This window comes from Cnephaeus nilssonii, assembly GCF_951640355.1.
Source record: "Cnephaeus nilssonii genome assembly, chromosome: 23".
In the NCBI taxonomy this organism is placed as follows: Eukaryota; Metazoa; Chordata; class Mammalia; order Chiroptera; family Vespertilionidae; genus Cnephaeus; species Cnephaeus nilssonii.
The window spans coordinates 10,570,683-10,587,474 of NC_137094.1; the positions used below are offsets into that span (position 1 = coordinate 10,570,683).

The 16,792-nt window shown below is 41.4% G+C and overlaps 1 protein-coding gene across 1 annotated transcript in view; it reads right to left on the bottom strand.

Annotated features, from left to right (window-relative positions):
• Positions 1–871: 871 nt before the first annotated feature.
• The window catches only part of GPATCH2 (G-patch domain containing 2), a 91,885-nt gene continuing 75,964 nt past the window's right edge, over positions 872–16,792 (bottom strand). Inside the window, exons 9-10 of the mRNA XM_079763429.1 lie at positions 12,812–12,900; positions 872–5,148 (exon numbers count right to left, since the gene is read on the bottom strand). Coding sequence (XP_079619555.1) covers positions 4,919–5,148; positions 12,812–12,900 — 319 coding nt within the window. The 3' untranslated portion in view covers positions 872–4,918. The remainder of the gene's footprint in view (positions 5,149–12,811; positions 12,901–16,792) is intronic.

Here is a 16,792-nt window from a genome sequence, read left to right on the forward strand (position 1 = left end):
GAAGCACAGGACATGTGGGTGATGCTCCAGGAGTGGGGTCTGTGAATGTGAGAAAGATTTAAACTGTCTGACAATTCAGAGATGGAAGACAGCCCTAATGTACAGATAAAACCCAAAGTGAAAATAGTCCATCATGCTGCTGGCAGTCAGTGGCACTGACTCGCTGGAGACAAATCTGGATCTACTTAAAATGTCAGGTGAGCCAAGTAATGAGTCTTCACTAAGTAGGCCCCAGCAGAAGGAGCCTTCATGGTCCGCTTGGCAGTTGAGTATATATTACTGCAAGCCTGTTAAATAAATGAGCATTTAATACCTATTGGATTACAAAGAAACCCACTTACTCTAACAAGATCTACTTCGTTTTTTTAGGGAGAAAAGAGAAAATGTTATCATCACAAATGAGATGCTTCTTACAGCAAACAGAACTCAACACTGTGGTGAGTGTTATAAAATATTTAAAATATCCAAGCATGTTTATGAGAAACATAATTTTCCAGAAGGAAATGGAGTGGCTTGTGATGTTTCAAGTGGCCAGAGAGAGAACCTTTGCTTGCTATTTGAAATCCTAGAATCTCTGAGTGGGTGGAGACCTAAGCCAGCTAGTCAGTCTAGCCCAGCTTCAGAGAAAACAAACAAAAACAGGAAAAATATGTGGTAGAACAGGTCCCAAAATGCTGAGAAGAAATGGAAGTGAAACATTTGTTTAGCCATGTTTTTATCTAAAATTTTTTGGGAAACAGACATTTTCCAGGGCTTAAAGATGAACAATGAATTTAAATGCATCATTGGACATTAATGGTAAATGGGTAGCAATTTAAAAAACAATTTAAAGTATTTTCAACTTTATTTTTTTATTACTTTTAGAGGGAAACAAAGCACAAAGACAATGACTTCTTATAAATAACATTCTTAAACATTAAGTTTATTCTTCGGTTCTTTGTTTTACTATTAATATAGCTTTCTACCAAAATAAAATAAAATAAAATAAAAATCCAAAATATTCCTTGCTAAACAACTTCATTTTACAAAACCAATTTAGATCATCTTTTTTTTTTTTTTTAAAGAAAAAGTACAGGAAGCAATGGTTTTTAAAAGCATGTCAACAATTATTTTTCTCTTTTATGAGACATCTCAAAATGAAAATATATTGAAGAGAAGCAATTGTCAGTTCAATTAATTACAAGAATATCAATTCACAATGTTAAAATAGACATTAATAAGATGCAATGTTTTGCAATTATGTCTGTATGTTGCATACTTACATGCTCTGTCAACACACATATATGTATACATTATGTTTATCTTTAACCCTATTATCTTCCCTTTGATAGCCACAGTATGAGTTATAAAAATTTGTGTATTCAAAAGCTGAGACCAATTAATTGGTTAAATTCTAGTTAGCAATGGACTTTCTTTTAAAAGGGTACCATATAATTTAATAATGAAAGCCAACAAATCTAAGGGGAATATAGCCTTAACAAGTAAATTTGAGGAGAGGGAAAGAGGGAAGGGAGGAAAGAAAGAAGGAAGGAGGGAGGGAAGGAAGGTAGGAAAGGGGAGGAGGGAGGGAAGGAGAAAAAAGAAGGGAGGGAGGAAATGACCCCAGCACACAGGCTGGCCAGTATCAAGTATAATCCTATATAATAAAGATGTAATATGCAAATGGTCGTTACGCCTTGAAGTAACGACCAACTACATAATGACTGGATCACGGATCAGCAGGAGGGTGGGCCAGCAAGCTACAAGTGGCGGCAGAGAGCTACAGGAGGGGGCAGGGCAGCAAGCTATGAGGGGAGGGGGGGTGGAGGGAGTTACAGGAGGGCGGGGCAGAGGGCAGAGAGCTACAGGAGGGCAGCAGCGAGCTACTGGCGCACAGATTCGTGCCCAGGGCTACTAGTAAGTATATAAAGACAAAAAGTTGAATTGTTAATTCATGCCCAGCCTCTCTTGGCTACTGCTGGGAAATGGACAATTTGGACAGTAATGGGAGAGACTGATGTGCTCCCTAAAATTTTTAGCACAACCAATTAGTGTGATAGGAAGCTTTTGCTACTGTAGAGGAGCGGCTTTAAGAAGGAGCAGAGAAAAATCTCACCACCTTTTTAAGGAGGTATGGATGACACATTCTTCATTATAAATTGCTTTGGGCGCTTTGGGTTCCATAGGCATAGCAACTGGTAAAAAATGAACTATAACTATATATAAAACATAAATAAATTAGTGGACTTGATATCTTAAAAGATACTTGATTTACATTAAAAGTCCCATTTTTAAATTGTGCTTATTTCTCCCATTAAGATCAGGTACAGGCAGCATGTCATGTGTCTGCATTGCTTTTCCTTAAGGACCGAATGGTGAGGGACGTGTGCGCTTCTGGTGAATGTCTGTGAGAGCAGAAGCGGGGAGGGGGGAGGTTTAGGGGCGCCTGGACATCACCACTTGTCTACTCTGGGTGTGGACTCATGGATTCCATATAGTTAAGCACTTCCATGGAAGAGGAACTAGTATTTTAAGTCCTCTGCGAGCCACACAGAGGGCGCTAGAAGCCAAGAGTAAGCCCTTTCTCCTATCAGCTGAAGGATAAAGATGGATTTTTATGGTCGGGGGTGTTAGAGGATCTCACCCAGGTTAAGGGAGCATCTAGACTAGAGCATCAGAAGACGGGGACAATAGAAAAGACAGTAAGAAGCATGCATGAAGGCTGCAATCTTTACCTCAGGGGCTCCCCAGGCCTCTTGTGTATGGTCTGCTCTTCTCTTAGGAGTTAGAACCCGGTGAAGTGAAAGGAGCAGCCACGTTCACAGGCGTCTGGGCAAGTTGCGTGATAACCTTACTGTGTGTGTATCAGTGGCTCCAAATTTGGATTTTCAAAATGCCAGGATTTTAGAAGAGCTTCAGATCTTCAGAAAATACTGGGATTTAAAGAAGTTTATAGACCACTATCTGGACAATCTTTCCCAGCTTTCCCCCTTTACATCCAAGAGAAAGAGTATTTCGCAAAAAGCACTTTTTAAAAATGACTATTTTCTAAGTAACGAGCTTGTACAAAATAGCAGTTACTTCATCCAATGAGAATGCTTCCAAAGATCAACTCCCCTGGTAGTCCATACTTCCTCTAGTCAAACTGTCCTCTTACCACAGTACCCCTAAGAGAGAAGATGATGCTTAAAAAATACGTACATTTGGCAAATCATCCAGGCTTTCCAAGGGCAGGCTGACCTTCCTCTCCCTAATTGGCGGTGTTTTCTTTAGGGTACCACTCCCGAAAGGTCTATGACACACACAAAAACCCTCTCCCTCCTTTAAAAAATCTCTTGGGAATTTACAAATTTTCAGAAACCTATTAGAGTGGAGCACAAGAGAACTTTTAGGACAGTAAAACTACTCTGTATGATGCTATAATGTCATTATACGTTTGTCCAAGTCCATAGAATGTGCAGCACCAAGAGGGAGCTGTAATGTAAACTGGGCGATGGTGATGTATCAGGGTAGGTTCTTCTGTTGTAACAAAGGTACCACTCTGGTCCGGGATGTTGATAACGGGGAAATTGTGCATGTGTGGGGCCAGGGGATCTATGAGAAATCTCTGTACCTTCACCTTAATTTGGCAGTGAACCTAAAAGGGCTCTAAAAACACCAAGGCCTTAAAAACAAACAAACAAACAAAAAAACCTCTAGCAAGGTGATTCACATGTGTTATCTTGGTCTTTATTTAACCAATAAAGGCCATTACAAATAGAATATTATTATTGGTCATTACCAATGAAGGAGATAACAAATCGGCATCTTCTAAACTAAGGAGCAATTTAGAATCTCTAACATTATGAAGCAGGTGATTCAGACATAAGACTACTAGGCACATAATAAAAATGACTTGCTTTGCTTGGTTTTAAAGAAACTGCTAAGATGTGAAAAGGGCAAGTCGGTTCCATTCATTTTTGTTCACCTTGTAAATGGGTTGGCTCATTGCCTGAAATTTGAATTCTTGGGAGAGCCATTTATATCTTCAAATAAATGGGTTCAATATTCTAACTTACACCAATGGTTAAATTTTAAAATTAGTTTACTACAGTTGAGTTGATCTTTTAAAAAAAAAATCAACCTTTGGGAAGAGAGAGGTAGAAGTCAGTCTAGATTAATAGGATTTATAGTTCAATCATGATGAATTTAAAAAATACATTTTTCTCTCAATAGTTACTTTATGTTCTAAATGAGGTAAAATTTATAAACACGCACTCAAGTAATGTTGAGGGCACTCTGGTGATAATAGGGATGAGGTTTATTTTTGTCAAAATGTCAGAGGGATACGTTAATTGCGGTTGGTCAACTTGTGAACTTCACACTACACTGTCCAAGGTTAGAAGACGAATAGGTATCTCTCCCCATTAGAGAATCCTCACACACACACGCACTTACTCACAAATGCTAAACTCAACAAATATGGAACTGACAAGTCTTTCAATCAAAGATTCACTTAGGACCTCACTGATGGGTCTTTTGAGTCACCCTCAATCAGGGTGACACGAGACACAGCCTCCCTGGCCTGTCCCATTTTAGAAACCCTTGGATGCACTCACATTTGCCCGGGTCTCTCACACACACGTGAATGAATCAAGCTTAAAAGCATCAGACATTACTGACATTTGCGATCAAAATAAATAAGAGGAATGATTTGTTCTTTATACCTAAAAACAGCCGAAAGTTGCTGGCAACATTTAAAGGGAATGGTTTGAACTTGAGCACCATGAGCTGTGATGAAAGCGCAACTCTGTCACCGCGGTAGGACTGGATGCGGTTAGGAAGCTGGTGTGACAAGTCTGAGGCCTTGTCGATTTCTGTTCCACGAACAGAAGCTGTGCTGTAATTTCAGAACAATGGGACATAGAGCAAGCGAAGCAAAACTGTGAAGCGTTTCTTCTTAGGCGGATGTCCCCGAGGCGGGGATGGGGGTGCTGGGGGCTGCGGGAGTGCTATTTGGTAGCGGAAATCCAAGTCCCAATCCCTTTGGCCTCTGCATGGCTTGAATGGGCTCGGCCAGCCCCTTGCCATCACGTCCGAGGCCCGAGCCAGGTGTCCAGCCCATGTTCTGGAGCATGCGGTTCCCTATGTTGTTTTCTGAGATGGGCTGGGCGTTTTCTCCAACAAATCCTAAAAATGTAAAATGACAAAGGACGTTAGTTCTGACACAGGCGAAGGTCCTCTCAGGCCAAGAAAACTATGTTCTCTTCAGTTTTTCTTTCATAGAGGCACCTGGGAGGGAATCTCTTACTTACAAAAAAATAAATAAATGCCTTGTGTCAAAATACTTCTTTAATACACCTGAAACCTATGTAATTTCATTAACTAACTAGTGGCCCGGTACACGGATTCATGCACATTGAAAGCAAATTAATTAGAAGAAATATTTTAATATCGCTATTCGCCCTTTCTCTATAATAGAAGTGTCAACCAGATTCATGATCCACAATGACAGATCGAAACACATGCGTGTGATTGGCACCAGCAAGAGCTTTATATATATAGATATAACTTGCTTAATTAGACCTGCTTTCTGATTTAGCTAAACTTTTTCCAGCCCAGTGAAGCACCCCAACTTCTCTTTCAGGTAATTGTCAGCAACAGCAGTAAATATCAACACGAAGCAGATTATTATTGTAGGTCACTCAGGGAGAACAAAGGGTAAAATATTTAACTGCAGTAGTGTTTGACTGTATTCTGCACAGTGATAAAACCTGAAGTCATTTTCAAGGTCCACCATTTCTTACTTCTTTTCAGTCGGATCAAGTTTCTAAACTTTCTAAATCTCCGTTTTTTGGCTAATGAAAAGAAAATAGGATTCCACCAAGTCTCCTATCTACCTACTCCAGGACTTCTGTGAGGATCAAATGAGATGAGGCACGGGAAAATGCTTCACAGACATTTGGTTAAAGTGTAAAATGTTTCCACCTGGCTATTAAGCAAGTTGTGTTCCTGGGCTGAAGAAACTCCAAGGAGGCTAGTCGCTAGGGAGAGGAAGCTGGGCGTTGCTATGTGACGTCATTACCTGGCACCCGCAGCCACCATTTCCGGGCTGGGCTAGGCTGTAGGCCGCATTTTGCACCATGGGGTCTTGGCAGTGTGGGCTGCGATTTGGTGGGCTGTTGCTTCGGGGTTGTGGCGGGGCCGCTGTCCCACTTGGGGGAAGCTGAGTGTTGCTTTGCGGGCACTAGGTCCGCAGTGCCATTTCTCTATAAATGGCCTGTGCACATCATCACAGCTCCTGCATTTGAGCGTCTGCCCCCTGACGGTCAGTGTGTGTCATAGCGACCGGTTGGACGGACACTTAGCATATTAGCCTTTTATACATATAGATGTCACCCCAATATGTTCAATAAAAAAGAAAAAACACATTTAAAAAGTCACTACAATTTTATTTTGAATTTATGATTATGGTCGTAACCAAGACAGACCTCCAAGGTCTCTATAATTTTTTACTGACCAGCTACTGACCAGTATTTTCAGTTAAACAGTACGTGAGCATTCTCTCCCACAGCCCTGATGTTTTTAGTGATTGCCACGAATTAATTTATTTCAATGTATAAGCTAAAATCAGATCTGAGGTCTAATGCTGCTCTAGGCTGCAGATTCGTTTAATCATATTTTGGATACAAGAGCTTCCAAAATCTCAGATAAATAAGGCCAATTCAAAATGTCCCTGCAAAAACTGCTGAAGTGTGACATATTTCTGTTCTCGAGTGAAGAGCAAAGGAAAACTGAGTCACTATCATGATTTTAAAACGTTGATATTTCCAGGATAGTGGCCCAGGAGTGCTGTGTTTTCATGTAGGCGGAAAGGAACCCATCCCCTCTCTTTTTAAAAACGCTAGTTGCACTCCTTAATGAAAATAAAATAAAGCAAAGTATTATCTTGTACTTCGAAGAAAAACAAACAGAAAAGAAACATTAAATGTCTCCAATGCTAAAAAAAAAAAAAAAAAAGCAAAAACAAAACAAAAAAGCAATGGCTTTTCCATACAACCTTAAAAAAAAAACAACAACACCCAAACAATAGAGAGATACTTTGATTCTAGAATGAAATATACTGTTGGTTTCCCATCCTTTTTTTTTTTGAGATTAAGGCATGGGAGGGCACAGCTCAGTCTCCGCTCAGCACACCACCACCACAATTTCCTTGTCTTTTGCTCCTGGCAGCGCTAAATCCTTTAAGTCCTTCCCTGGAAGGCGCTCCTCCCGCTAGGGCAATTTTAGCAATAACCTTCCGCGTGCTCCCTCCCAGCCCGCCTGATGTTGGAGCTCTTGTATCTATTATAGCCCGTTTGGTCCTCTCCCCTCACATCTTCCAAAAACTACTGCGGATGGTAATTCACTTGCGTAATTGGCTCAAGAGATGAAAATCTTGTACCGGCCTCTCCTAGCTGCTAATCTGTCCAGCTGACTGCAAGCCTAATTGGCAGCTTGTTTAGTAATTTGGCTCCTAAAGCGTTGTATTGATGTTGGATAAGCAGCCAGTGGAAAGGGGAGGTGACGTGCTGCTTCCCACATCGCCTCGTGCGCCGTTTCCGTCCCTGCCCTGAGCTCGGAAGGCGTTCAGTGGTCCACACACACTGTCTCCCCATCCTTCCCCCGCACTTGACTAGCCAGCCCAGGGCCAGGGCTGTTGTTATTACTAGTGATGTTATTAAACTACTAAGTTACAATACTGTCCTGTAGTTCTCAGTAACTCACTTAGGATCACAGGTTTTGATGACTGTTAAAAAAAGAAAAGAAGCAGCATTAAGTACAGAAAGTGGTAGGTGTTACTACTCTCTGTCGAATATTTTTATTATTTCATTTTAAAAAAATTATGAACCTGGTTCATAGTTTGATGCTCAACCACTGACCCACACTGGCTGGGCTGTTCAGGGCGACTTTTAATAAAAAGTGCAATGTTTAAAATTCTTCAGCCATTATTATAATTTACAACCTGCCTTTCGTGCCTTAAGTATTCAGGAAGGTTATTTTGTTACTAGAGGCCTGGTGCACGAAATTTCATGCACTGGGGGAAGTGGGGGGGGTACCTCAGCCCAGCCTGCGCCCTCTTACAGTCTGGGACCCCTCACTCCTTACCGCCTGCCTGCTTGCTGCTCCTTAGCTAGAGCACTGACCGCCAGGGGGCAGCTCCTGTGTTAAGCGTATGCCCCCTGGTGGTCATTGCGCATCATAGCGACCATTTGTTCCCCTGTTTGGTCGATTTGCATATTGGTCTTTTATTATATAGGATTAAACTTCCAGTAGAATGAAAGGAAATAGTTGAAAAGTCACAAAAGCTGTAATGCAGCCTCTGGCCAAGAACTTGCATGTTCATAAAAACACTGTTTATGCTGAGCGAAATAAGCCAGTATCACATGATCTCACTCACCTGTGGAACCTAAAGAACGAAATAAACTGACGAACAAAATAGATTCAGAGACATGGATGCATGCAACAGTCTGACAAATCTCAGAGGGAGCGGGCGGTGGGAAGAGATTAAACAGGGAACTTGTATGCATATATGCATAACCCATGGACACAGACAATAGTGTGGTGGAGGCCTGGGGAGGGGCCAGGAGTGAGGTGCAAGGGGGCGAATGGGGAGAAAAGAGGACATCTGTAATACTTTCAACAATAAGGATAAATTAAAAACAAACACTGTTACATTGGAGCAATATCTAGACTGAGTATTAAACTTCAATAGGTATCTTTTTGTATAATTTAAAATGTACAGAAAAATGACTGACTCCTCTGGTGACTATTTTCCCTATGATATTATTTCACTAGAAATCAAAATAGTAACAGCAAAAACTCATTTTGGATAACAATGAGTTCAGTAATGTATAGTGGACAAAACATTTTAAAAAGGTAATAGCCATAATAGCAATAAGCATATTTACATCTTTTAATTTTCAAATCCTCAATAAGCTATGACTTCTACCACAAACACAGACCGTAACCAACATTGCTGACTGCCTTTTAAAAAGGCGTTAATAATATTCCTCCTATTTTGTTCACTGCTTTTCTTCACCTTTACAGATGACATTTTTCAAACAATAAAATGCATTCTGCTGGCAAGCCTTCCTGCTTCAACAGTTCTCAATTTTAGAACAGTAACTCTACATCCTCGCTGCGGTGACACCCACCGTCTCTGCCTATGCGACTTTGAATGAGACAGGGAACAAGCCATACATTTAAAAAAATCAATACCCAACCTTATCAATATTCATTTTGCTTTGTCAATACAAACTACAGAGGTGAAGGAGCAGTAAATAAGCTAAAGCACTGAAATAAACTTGGTGTTCCTGTCACAATTAATAAATATTCAAGCGATAATGCTGCTGGCTAGTGCACAGCCTTATGAAGCGATGAACTTAAGCTTCATGCTGGTGCTAAGATGGGGTGAGTACAATTTTCAACACAGTAAGCAGGTAAAGATGATCACATTTTGAGTTATTAATTTCATAAAAGACTAAGTCTTTTTAAAAAATAATATTATGTATACAACATACAACTTTATATTTAGGGTTCTAAATTATTGTATTAACCCAGTTTGGAATTATAAAGTGAAAGTGCCTCATTTCCTGACAATTCTTTTGGTAAATCTTTTCTTAACCTGCTGTTTGACTGCATAATAGTTCACATGTAAATCAGAGGGGATCATTAAACAATGTTCAAACTGTCAGGCTTTTAGCTCTTCTTCCATATTATAAATGAGAGTGATCTTCACTTGCATTTTTCCAGCTTAGATGGAACATTGACTTAAAGGCAGGAATTGTGAAAAACATGTCTCAATTCAATGTGTTTTTTGAGAGGTCTACAAAGGGCCTATAAAAAGGTGAAAAATTCTCTTTAATTCTACCTGCTAACTCAATGTTGGAAGCTGACAGATATAACTGACTCTTTATTATGTGACTGACTATATTCCAGAATTTGAAAATGACAATTTCAGAGACAAGACAATCTAGGATTCATGACCTCATTAGCAAAGTGTATTTATGCAAAAGCATTTCTTACTTGAATTCGAATAATAGTCTTCACCTTGGCGTTGATTCATTAATATTGGAAGAAATTCTTTTAGAAACTGAGGTCTTTTAAATAACCTCACTCTCCTCCTCTTCGAGAGGAACTGGTGTGTATGGATTTGAGACTGTTCTGGAAATGAGTGACACAGTTCTCCTACGCCACTGCTTTTGAATAATCACAAAAAGTTCTGAGTTTGATTCTTTAAGGAAATTTGAAGAAAAAAAATCGAGTAATATAATAAAAATCCAGAATCTTAAGAAAATCACAGCAGTTTAGAGGTATAATGTCTGGAATATGCTGGTGTGAGCTTGTAAATGTTTTTAGGCTAAAGTTTGTTTGGAATTATAAAGTGAAAGTGCCTAATTTTCTGACAATTTTCAACACATACTCCCTATAAGTGGTTCCCTCTGGCACTACTGAATAGTAATGTCAAAACCACCTTGCAGAAATAATTATACCACCCTCCTCGACCATTCTGTACTCTCCTTCTCCCTGCACATGTGTTGAGAGCGTGAGGGCCTGACCCAGCTGTTGTCTGCTCCTTATTGCTGGCATGAAGGTGCTGCATTCACATTCCTACGATTGTTCTGTCTCTGCCACTCATCACTGAGAGACAAGAGAATTCAGGGGCCCATTCAATGGATCAAGGGCATTAAGAAGCCTACACCTGCCTATGAAAGATTTGAACTGAAGAACTTATGACATGTATTTGATCTGAAATTGGCTATATGTTCCCACATAAAGAGATATATTAGAAGTGCTCTAATTAATATTCTGTGTCTCTGCATAGCAATATTTAGATGAAACTTACAATATGTACTAGTGTGTTCAAGTAAGCATATGCAATGAGATCACATATATAGTCTTACAAAAAGGTCTTGAGTAAGTTGTCTTAGACAGAACATGGGTTTAGGGGTCATGCAGGTGTGGGCTCGAAACCTCCCTTTGCCATCAATATTATAGATAGAGAAGAAGATCCTCACACTTCTGTGAATTTTAATTTTGTGGTATAAAGTGATAATAATGACTAGCTCATAAAGTGGTTGCAAAGATAAAATGAAATAATGAAGTTTCTGGTACACTGTAGGTACCCAGTAAGTGGTAAATATTATACTACATCAAAAGGAACACATTCTACACACAGGTGTTTCTAATGTCCAATTTCTGAAAATTCAATACAACTAGAAGATCAGATATTATAACCACAGGCATAATTTCATAATGTAGCCCTTTATATAGATGAGGAAACTGGATAATGAGTGCTGTAATTTTAAATTTCTCTTCCATTCTTTTAGTGCTGAACTATGGGATAGGTACCCTAAATAGAGAATTTAAGTTTCACATCTTTCCTCTGCACCTCAAAATCCCCATATCAAGATTATATATATGTGTATGTGTGTGTTTGTATGTATACATATATATGCATGTATATTATATATATTTATTTCCCCTTCTCACTGCTTACTCTGCTATTCACATGAATCTTATTTTCATAGCCTCTAATTAATTGTGAAAAAAATAACTTTTCCTACAAAGGGTTTCCCAGATGAAGTTAAGAGAATGTTTATAAATCTGGATGGTTAAGGACCCCATGCAAGAGACGAAGGCTGTTATTCTTTGTAATTGACCGAGTCCTGAAAATGTTTTCTCATGGTCATCTGGCTGCATCACGTGCATGTCAACTACTGTTTATTCCTATGTGGACGTCCACTTCTTAATGCCCAGTGGGCTCCCCCTATCACTGGTCCCCCATCTCTGCCTCCCTTACCATTGCGCTTGCATGAGATTTCTGCAGTACACGCTAATCTTACCCATCTCCCTCAACCACGCTGGAGTCGTTGCCCCTCTAGAAAGGCTCCCTGTCCCCTCTGGTCCAGTGACTTTTCTCTGTCAGCACTTGTGGTTTCCCTGTGCCACTCTCATTAGCATGACATGCTCTTCCAATGACATGGCTCTTGAGGTGGAAATGCTGAGAGATGTTTTATTCTGATGCGAACGTTGTCTAATAAGGAATGACGACTCTGCCGAGCTAGGACTAGACACCAGACGGCCCCAGTCACGGCCAGCTTCCCATCTACTTGCATTTGGAGGCTGAGCCTAAAGTTTGTGTGTGTGTGTGTGTGTGTGTGTGTGTGTATGTGTGTGTATGTGTGTGTATATATATACATATACACATACATACACACACACACACACACACACATAAAATATATATATTATTTCATAGATGAAGGGGAAGGAGAGAGATATAGAAACATCAATGATGAGAGAGTATCATTGATCAGCTGCCTCCTGCACGCCCCCCACTGGGGATTGAGTCAGCAACCCTGGCATGTGCCTGACCGGGAATTGAACCGTGACCTTCTGGTTCATAGGTCAACGCTCTACCACCAAGCCATGCCAGCTAGGCGAGCCTAAACTTTTGTGTTTATTACTATTAATCTCTTCTGGGCTTATTTGCCTTTTATGCCTCCCCCCGCCCCCCAACAAGTCTACATTTCTTGAGGCCACAGACACAGCCTTTGAAGATTCTGTGCCCTTTAATACCTCTCACAAAGCATTGCATTGGGCAGGTGTATAGCGAAAACTTCATTAATGGGCTGCCTGAAACCTCTACAGAAGGAACGTGCATCCATCCATCCCTACACCAAATGCAAGCGATGTAACAGTTGCTGGCAACCGTGCCTCTTCTTCAGCACAGTGATTAAGAATGATCAGTATTTTATTCTTGATGACTCATGAACCTCACCCGTGTGCTCTGCCCCCTTCCTTTTACCTGTTGTAGGCGGTCCAGGCAAGGGTGCTGCCTTCCTTCTCCGTTTGACGTCTCCCATGCACAAGGATCCTAAATGCATGCTGGTTTGCCTGGGAGCAATTATCAGGGGGAAAAAACCAAAACTATTAGTAAAGGAGAAAAAGCATGATACACAAACACACAGCTTGTACAATCTGAACCTAAATCCAAAGGTTCTCAACCAAGATGGAGCGGCATCGTAAAACCACCAATCTTGTTTATATCGAAACATAATTACGTTTGTTGACAAGCGTTCAGCAGCTAAATGCGCCACCATAAATTGTTACTGGAATGAATAATATAAAAGGAATGCTTTTTAATTTTCAAAACTGGCAATCTTTCTGGCTCAACATAAAATCAAGCGCCGTGGCTTCTGACAGGAAAATAGCTAAGATTAATTATCTAAAGAGATCACAATATTGTTGCTAGGTTATCAATTGGTTACTAATGCTTTACTGTCAGAACAACATTTATTACAGGAAAAGTATGATCAATTTCTTTGAGGATATTATGCGGCAGCGAATTCTCTTAAAACATTTTCAATAGAAAGAAGGAAACAGCGATGCTCTCCCTTATAATTCATATGATTAGAATTCCTCAGTTAATTACCAGTTAGGTGAAGCAACATCCTGGGAATGCATTAATGCCGGTCTGCTGCTCCTGAACAGGCTAATGGGGTATTGGATCATATTCGTAAAGACACAGCATATGAGAACCTTCTGCTATTCTTGGAACTAGTTAGAGTTAGATTATTCTGCCTCATCGTGGGTTCCTGAATTAAACAGATTTGGGGAAATTAGAAATCGCCCATTGGAAACCAAGACAAAGTAATATAAACAGGGAAAGGATGTAAAGGTCTTCAGATTCTTCAAGCTACAGAGGGACCCTGTCCACTTCCTGGATCTCAGTCCCTGACATCGTTTGGGACTGTGTCTGGTGGTCATGAAGCAGAAATAAACGAAGCATTTCATTTATGAAAGCGCGCGCTCTTTTAGTAATTCATAGAGATATGTAGTAGTAGCCTCAAGTTTTATAGAACCCAATTTGAAAACATCCAGCTTATTAGAGAAAAATTTAAAAGCAAAATATCAATTGAGTTAAGAACCCAAATGTATGTTTATACAGATGCACTCAGGTGTTTAAATATTATGAAACCTTGGGAGTTATGGAATAAAATTAAATATAAGTTCTATCTGTAAGGTACAAAGTAAAGTACAATTAATGATCAGGCTAATTCAAGGGGCTATATACAACCAAAGAAATACACCCTGAAAACCTATCCATACAGGATGCAAATGGGCAATTGTCTGGTTTCTCTTCCCGTTATATTGAGTACATAGTGTTTCCCTGTAACAGAATAACTAATTACAATTATTTAAATATTTTTAAGCCCTAGCTGGTTTGGCTTAGTGGATAGATTGAAAAATTAGTTCATTCAGTTAATGACTAACTTTGCAGAAATATATATATTTATAACACATATATGTCAAAATGTTCATTAACATGCATAACTAACATTTTTGTTGGCTTTTATGGTGCGCTCTATGGCTCACAGAGAAGGAAAATCAATGGTTATGATCACATCTACTTTTAAAATTAAAAAAAATTTAAAATAAAATTACAATATCAGAGAAGAAGCATAGAAATAAACAAAGTACCAGAAAAGATACATCCTTTTTACCCAAAATTAATGAGTTCACTGATCAGCAAGTATTAGTATATACTCCTGACTTAGCATAAGACTCCATAGCGGTGGTGAAAATGTGGAGAGCAGAAGAGAGGAGACAGAAGATACCAGAGAATGAAATGTTCAAGTCCGATTGGGAGAGTTTCAAGTCTGAGCAGGGAGACGAAGTCATAGGGTCTGGAGTAATTAGGGACAGTGGTGGCAGTGGCAGGCACAACCAACATTATTAACTATTGCCAGAGATTTTACTTTTAGTCTTTATATAACAGGTTGCATTTAATGTGCCTTTTTCCCCTTTGGTTGGGAAAAAAAATCTGTGCTTCCATGGAAAACTATACTTTGAGAAGATACCCTCCCAGTCATGGGCGATTTCTTCTCAACTCCCAAGTTATAGAAAACAGAAAGCAAAGGAAAACCATTCTTTCTAGAACCTGAAGACCTGAGCTATGAGAAGAACAGCTCGCTGCAGTCCAGGAATTGTCAGGAACTGACTCCCTACTCCGGCGGGGAGGGATCCAGACTATTGATTGGGAAGATTCCCCCTTTAGGCTTGTCCCTCCCCCCCCCCCCCCTTTTCCCTTAACGGTGCAATTGAGTTGCTACAAACACCACCAAGGAAGGTCTACCCTGTCATTTAGTTGTCACTTTTCATGTAAAACATAGCAGTTATTATTTAATTTAAAATCAATGAATGTCTCAGAGGCGGCCTTGTTGCTTTGGTCTAAATGAGTCGTTTGCCTTTGCAAAGAAGAGCACTTGGGTTATGAGTGGAGGCGAGAGTTGGCCATTTCTGTTTGTTTGTGTTTGGCTGTGGTGCTCTGACAAATGACAACGCCTTGCCCAACGAACAGACCCAAAGTCACTAAAGAATAATGTTTAAGACCCTTTTGTAAAGCGCCGTATGGAAATTACCAGTCAACCCTATCAGTGTCCTTGTTCAGAGGATCGGCTTACGATGGAGAAGAGGGCAGACCAACCCAAGCCTGATGATTCCGTATCTACTGACACCTTCAACCCTGGGGGTCACAGACACAGTATTTAAGGGGAGAGGCTAAAGGAAGCATGCTGCCTCGTTATTCATAAGCCCTGGCTCTTAGTTATGACCTGAAACATGGTTTCCCATACACGGATTGTTAAATTTCCTACTAAATACGAGAAAAGCAGAGCTCACAAAGAAGTCACTTTCTTTCTTTTGAAACAGTCTTCACTCATGTATCCCATCATCCTTTTAGATAGTGGTGGTGGGAAACGGGGCGTGTTATCCAAAAGAAAAAAGAATAACTCAGAAAACAAGAGGCAGAAGGAGAAATCCCAGGGAGAACTACCTCGCCTGGACCCTGGCTTCTGACCTGGGCTCCGAGGATGGCGCAGCGTGTCAGACCCAGTAGCATTAAAGAGGAGACATCGGAGCGTGTCTCTCCAGCCTAGGTGTTTACAAATAGAGGCTTTTCAGGGAATGAGGCCCAGTTAAAGCTGCCCCCTGGATAGAGTGTGTTCCCAAGCAGCCCCGACAAGCTGCAGAGGAGAGACAAGCAGATGTGACTACGGGGCCCGGCATCTGGCAACAACACTCACTGTCAGTTAGAAAAATATCAGCCAGGACAGGGCGCCAGCTGCACAGAAGTGAGGCAGGGCCACTGTGTCACTGCGGGGGGCATCAGGGCAGAGGGAAGGGTGGGGGCTGGGAGATCCAGTCCCTGTCACTGTGGGGGAATCAGAGCAGAGGGAAGGGTGGGGGCTGGGAGATCCAGTCCCTGTCACTGCGGGGGCATCAGGGCAGAGGGAATGGTGGGGGCTGGGAGATCCAGTCCCTGTCACTGCAGGGCCATGGGGGCAGAGGGAAGGCTGGGGGCTGGGAGGTCCAGTCCCTGTCACTGTGGGGGCATCAGGGCAGAGGGAAGGGTGGGGGCTGGGAGATCCAGTCCCTGTCACTGCAGGGCCATGGGGGCAGAGGGAAGGGTGGGGGCTGGGAGATCCAGTCCCTGTCACTGCAGGGCCATGGGGGCAGAGGGAAGGGTGGGGGCTGGGAGATCCAGTCCCTGTCACTGCAGGGCCATCAGGGCAGAGGGAAGGGTGGGGGCTGGGAGATCCAGTCCCTGTCACTGTGGGGGCATCAGGGCAGAGGGAAGGGTGGGGGCTGGGAGATCCAGTCCCTGTCACTGCAGGGCCATGGGGGCAGAGAGGAGGGTGGGGGATGGGAGGTCCAGTCCCTGTCACTGCAGGGCCATGGGGGCAGAGAGGAGAGTGGGGGCTGGGAGATCCAGTCCCTGTCACTG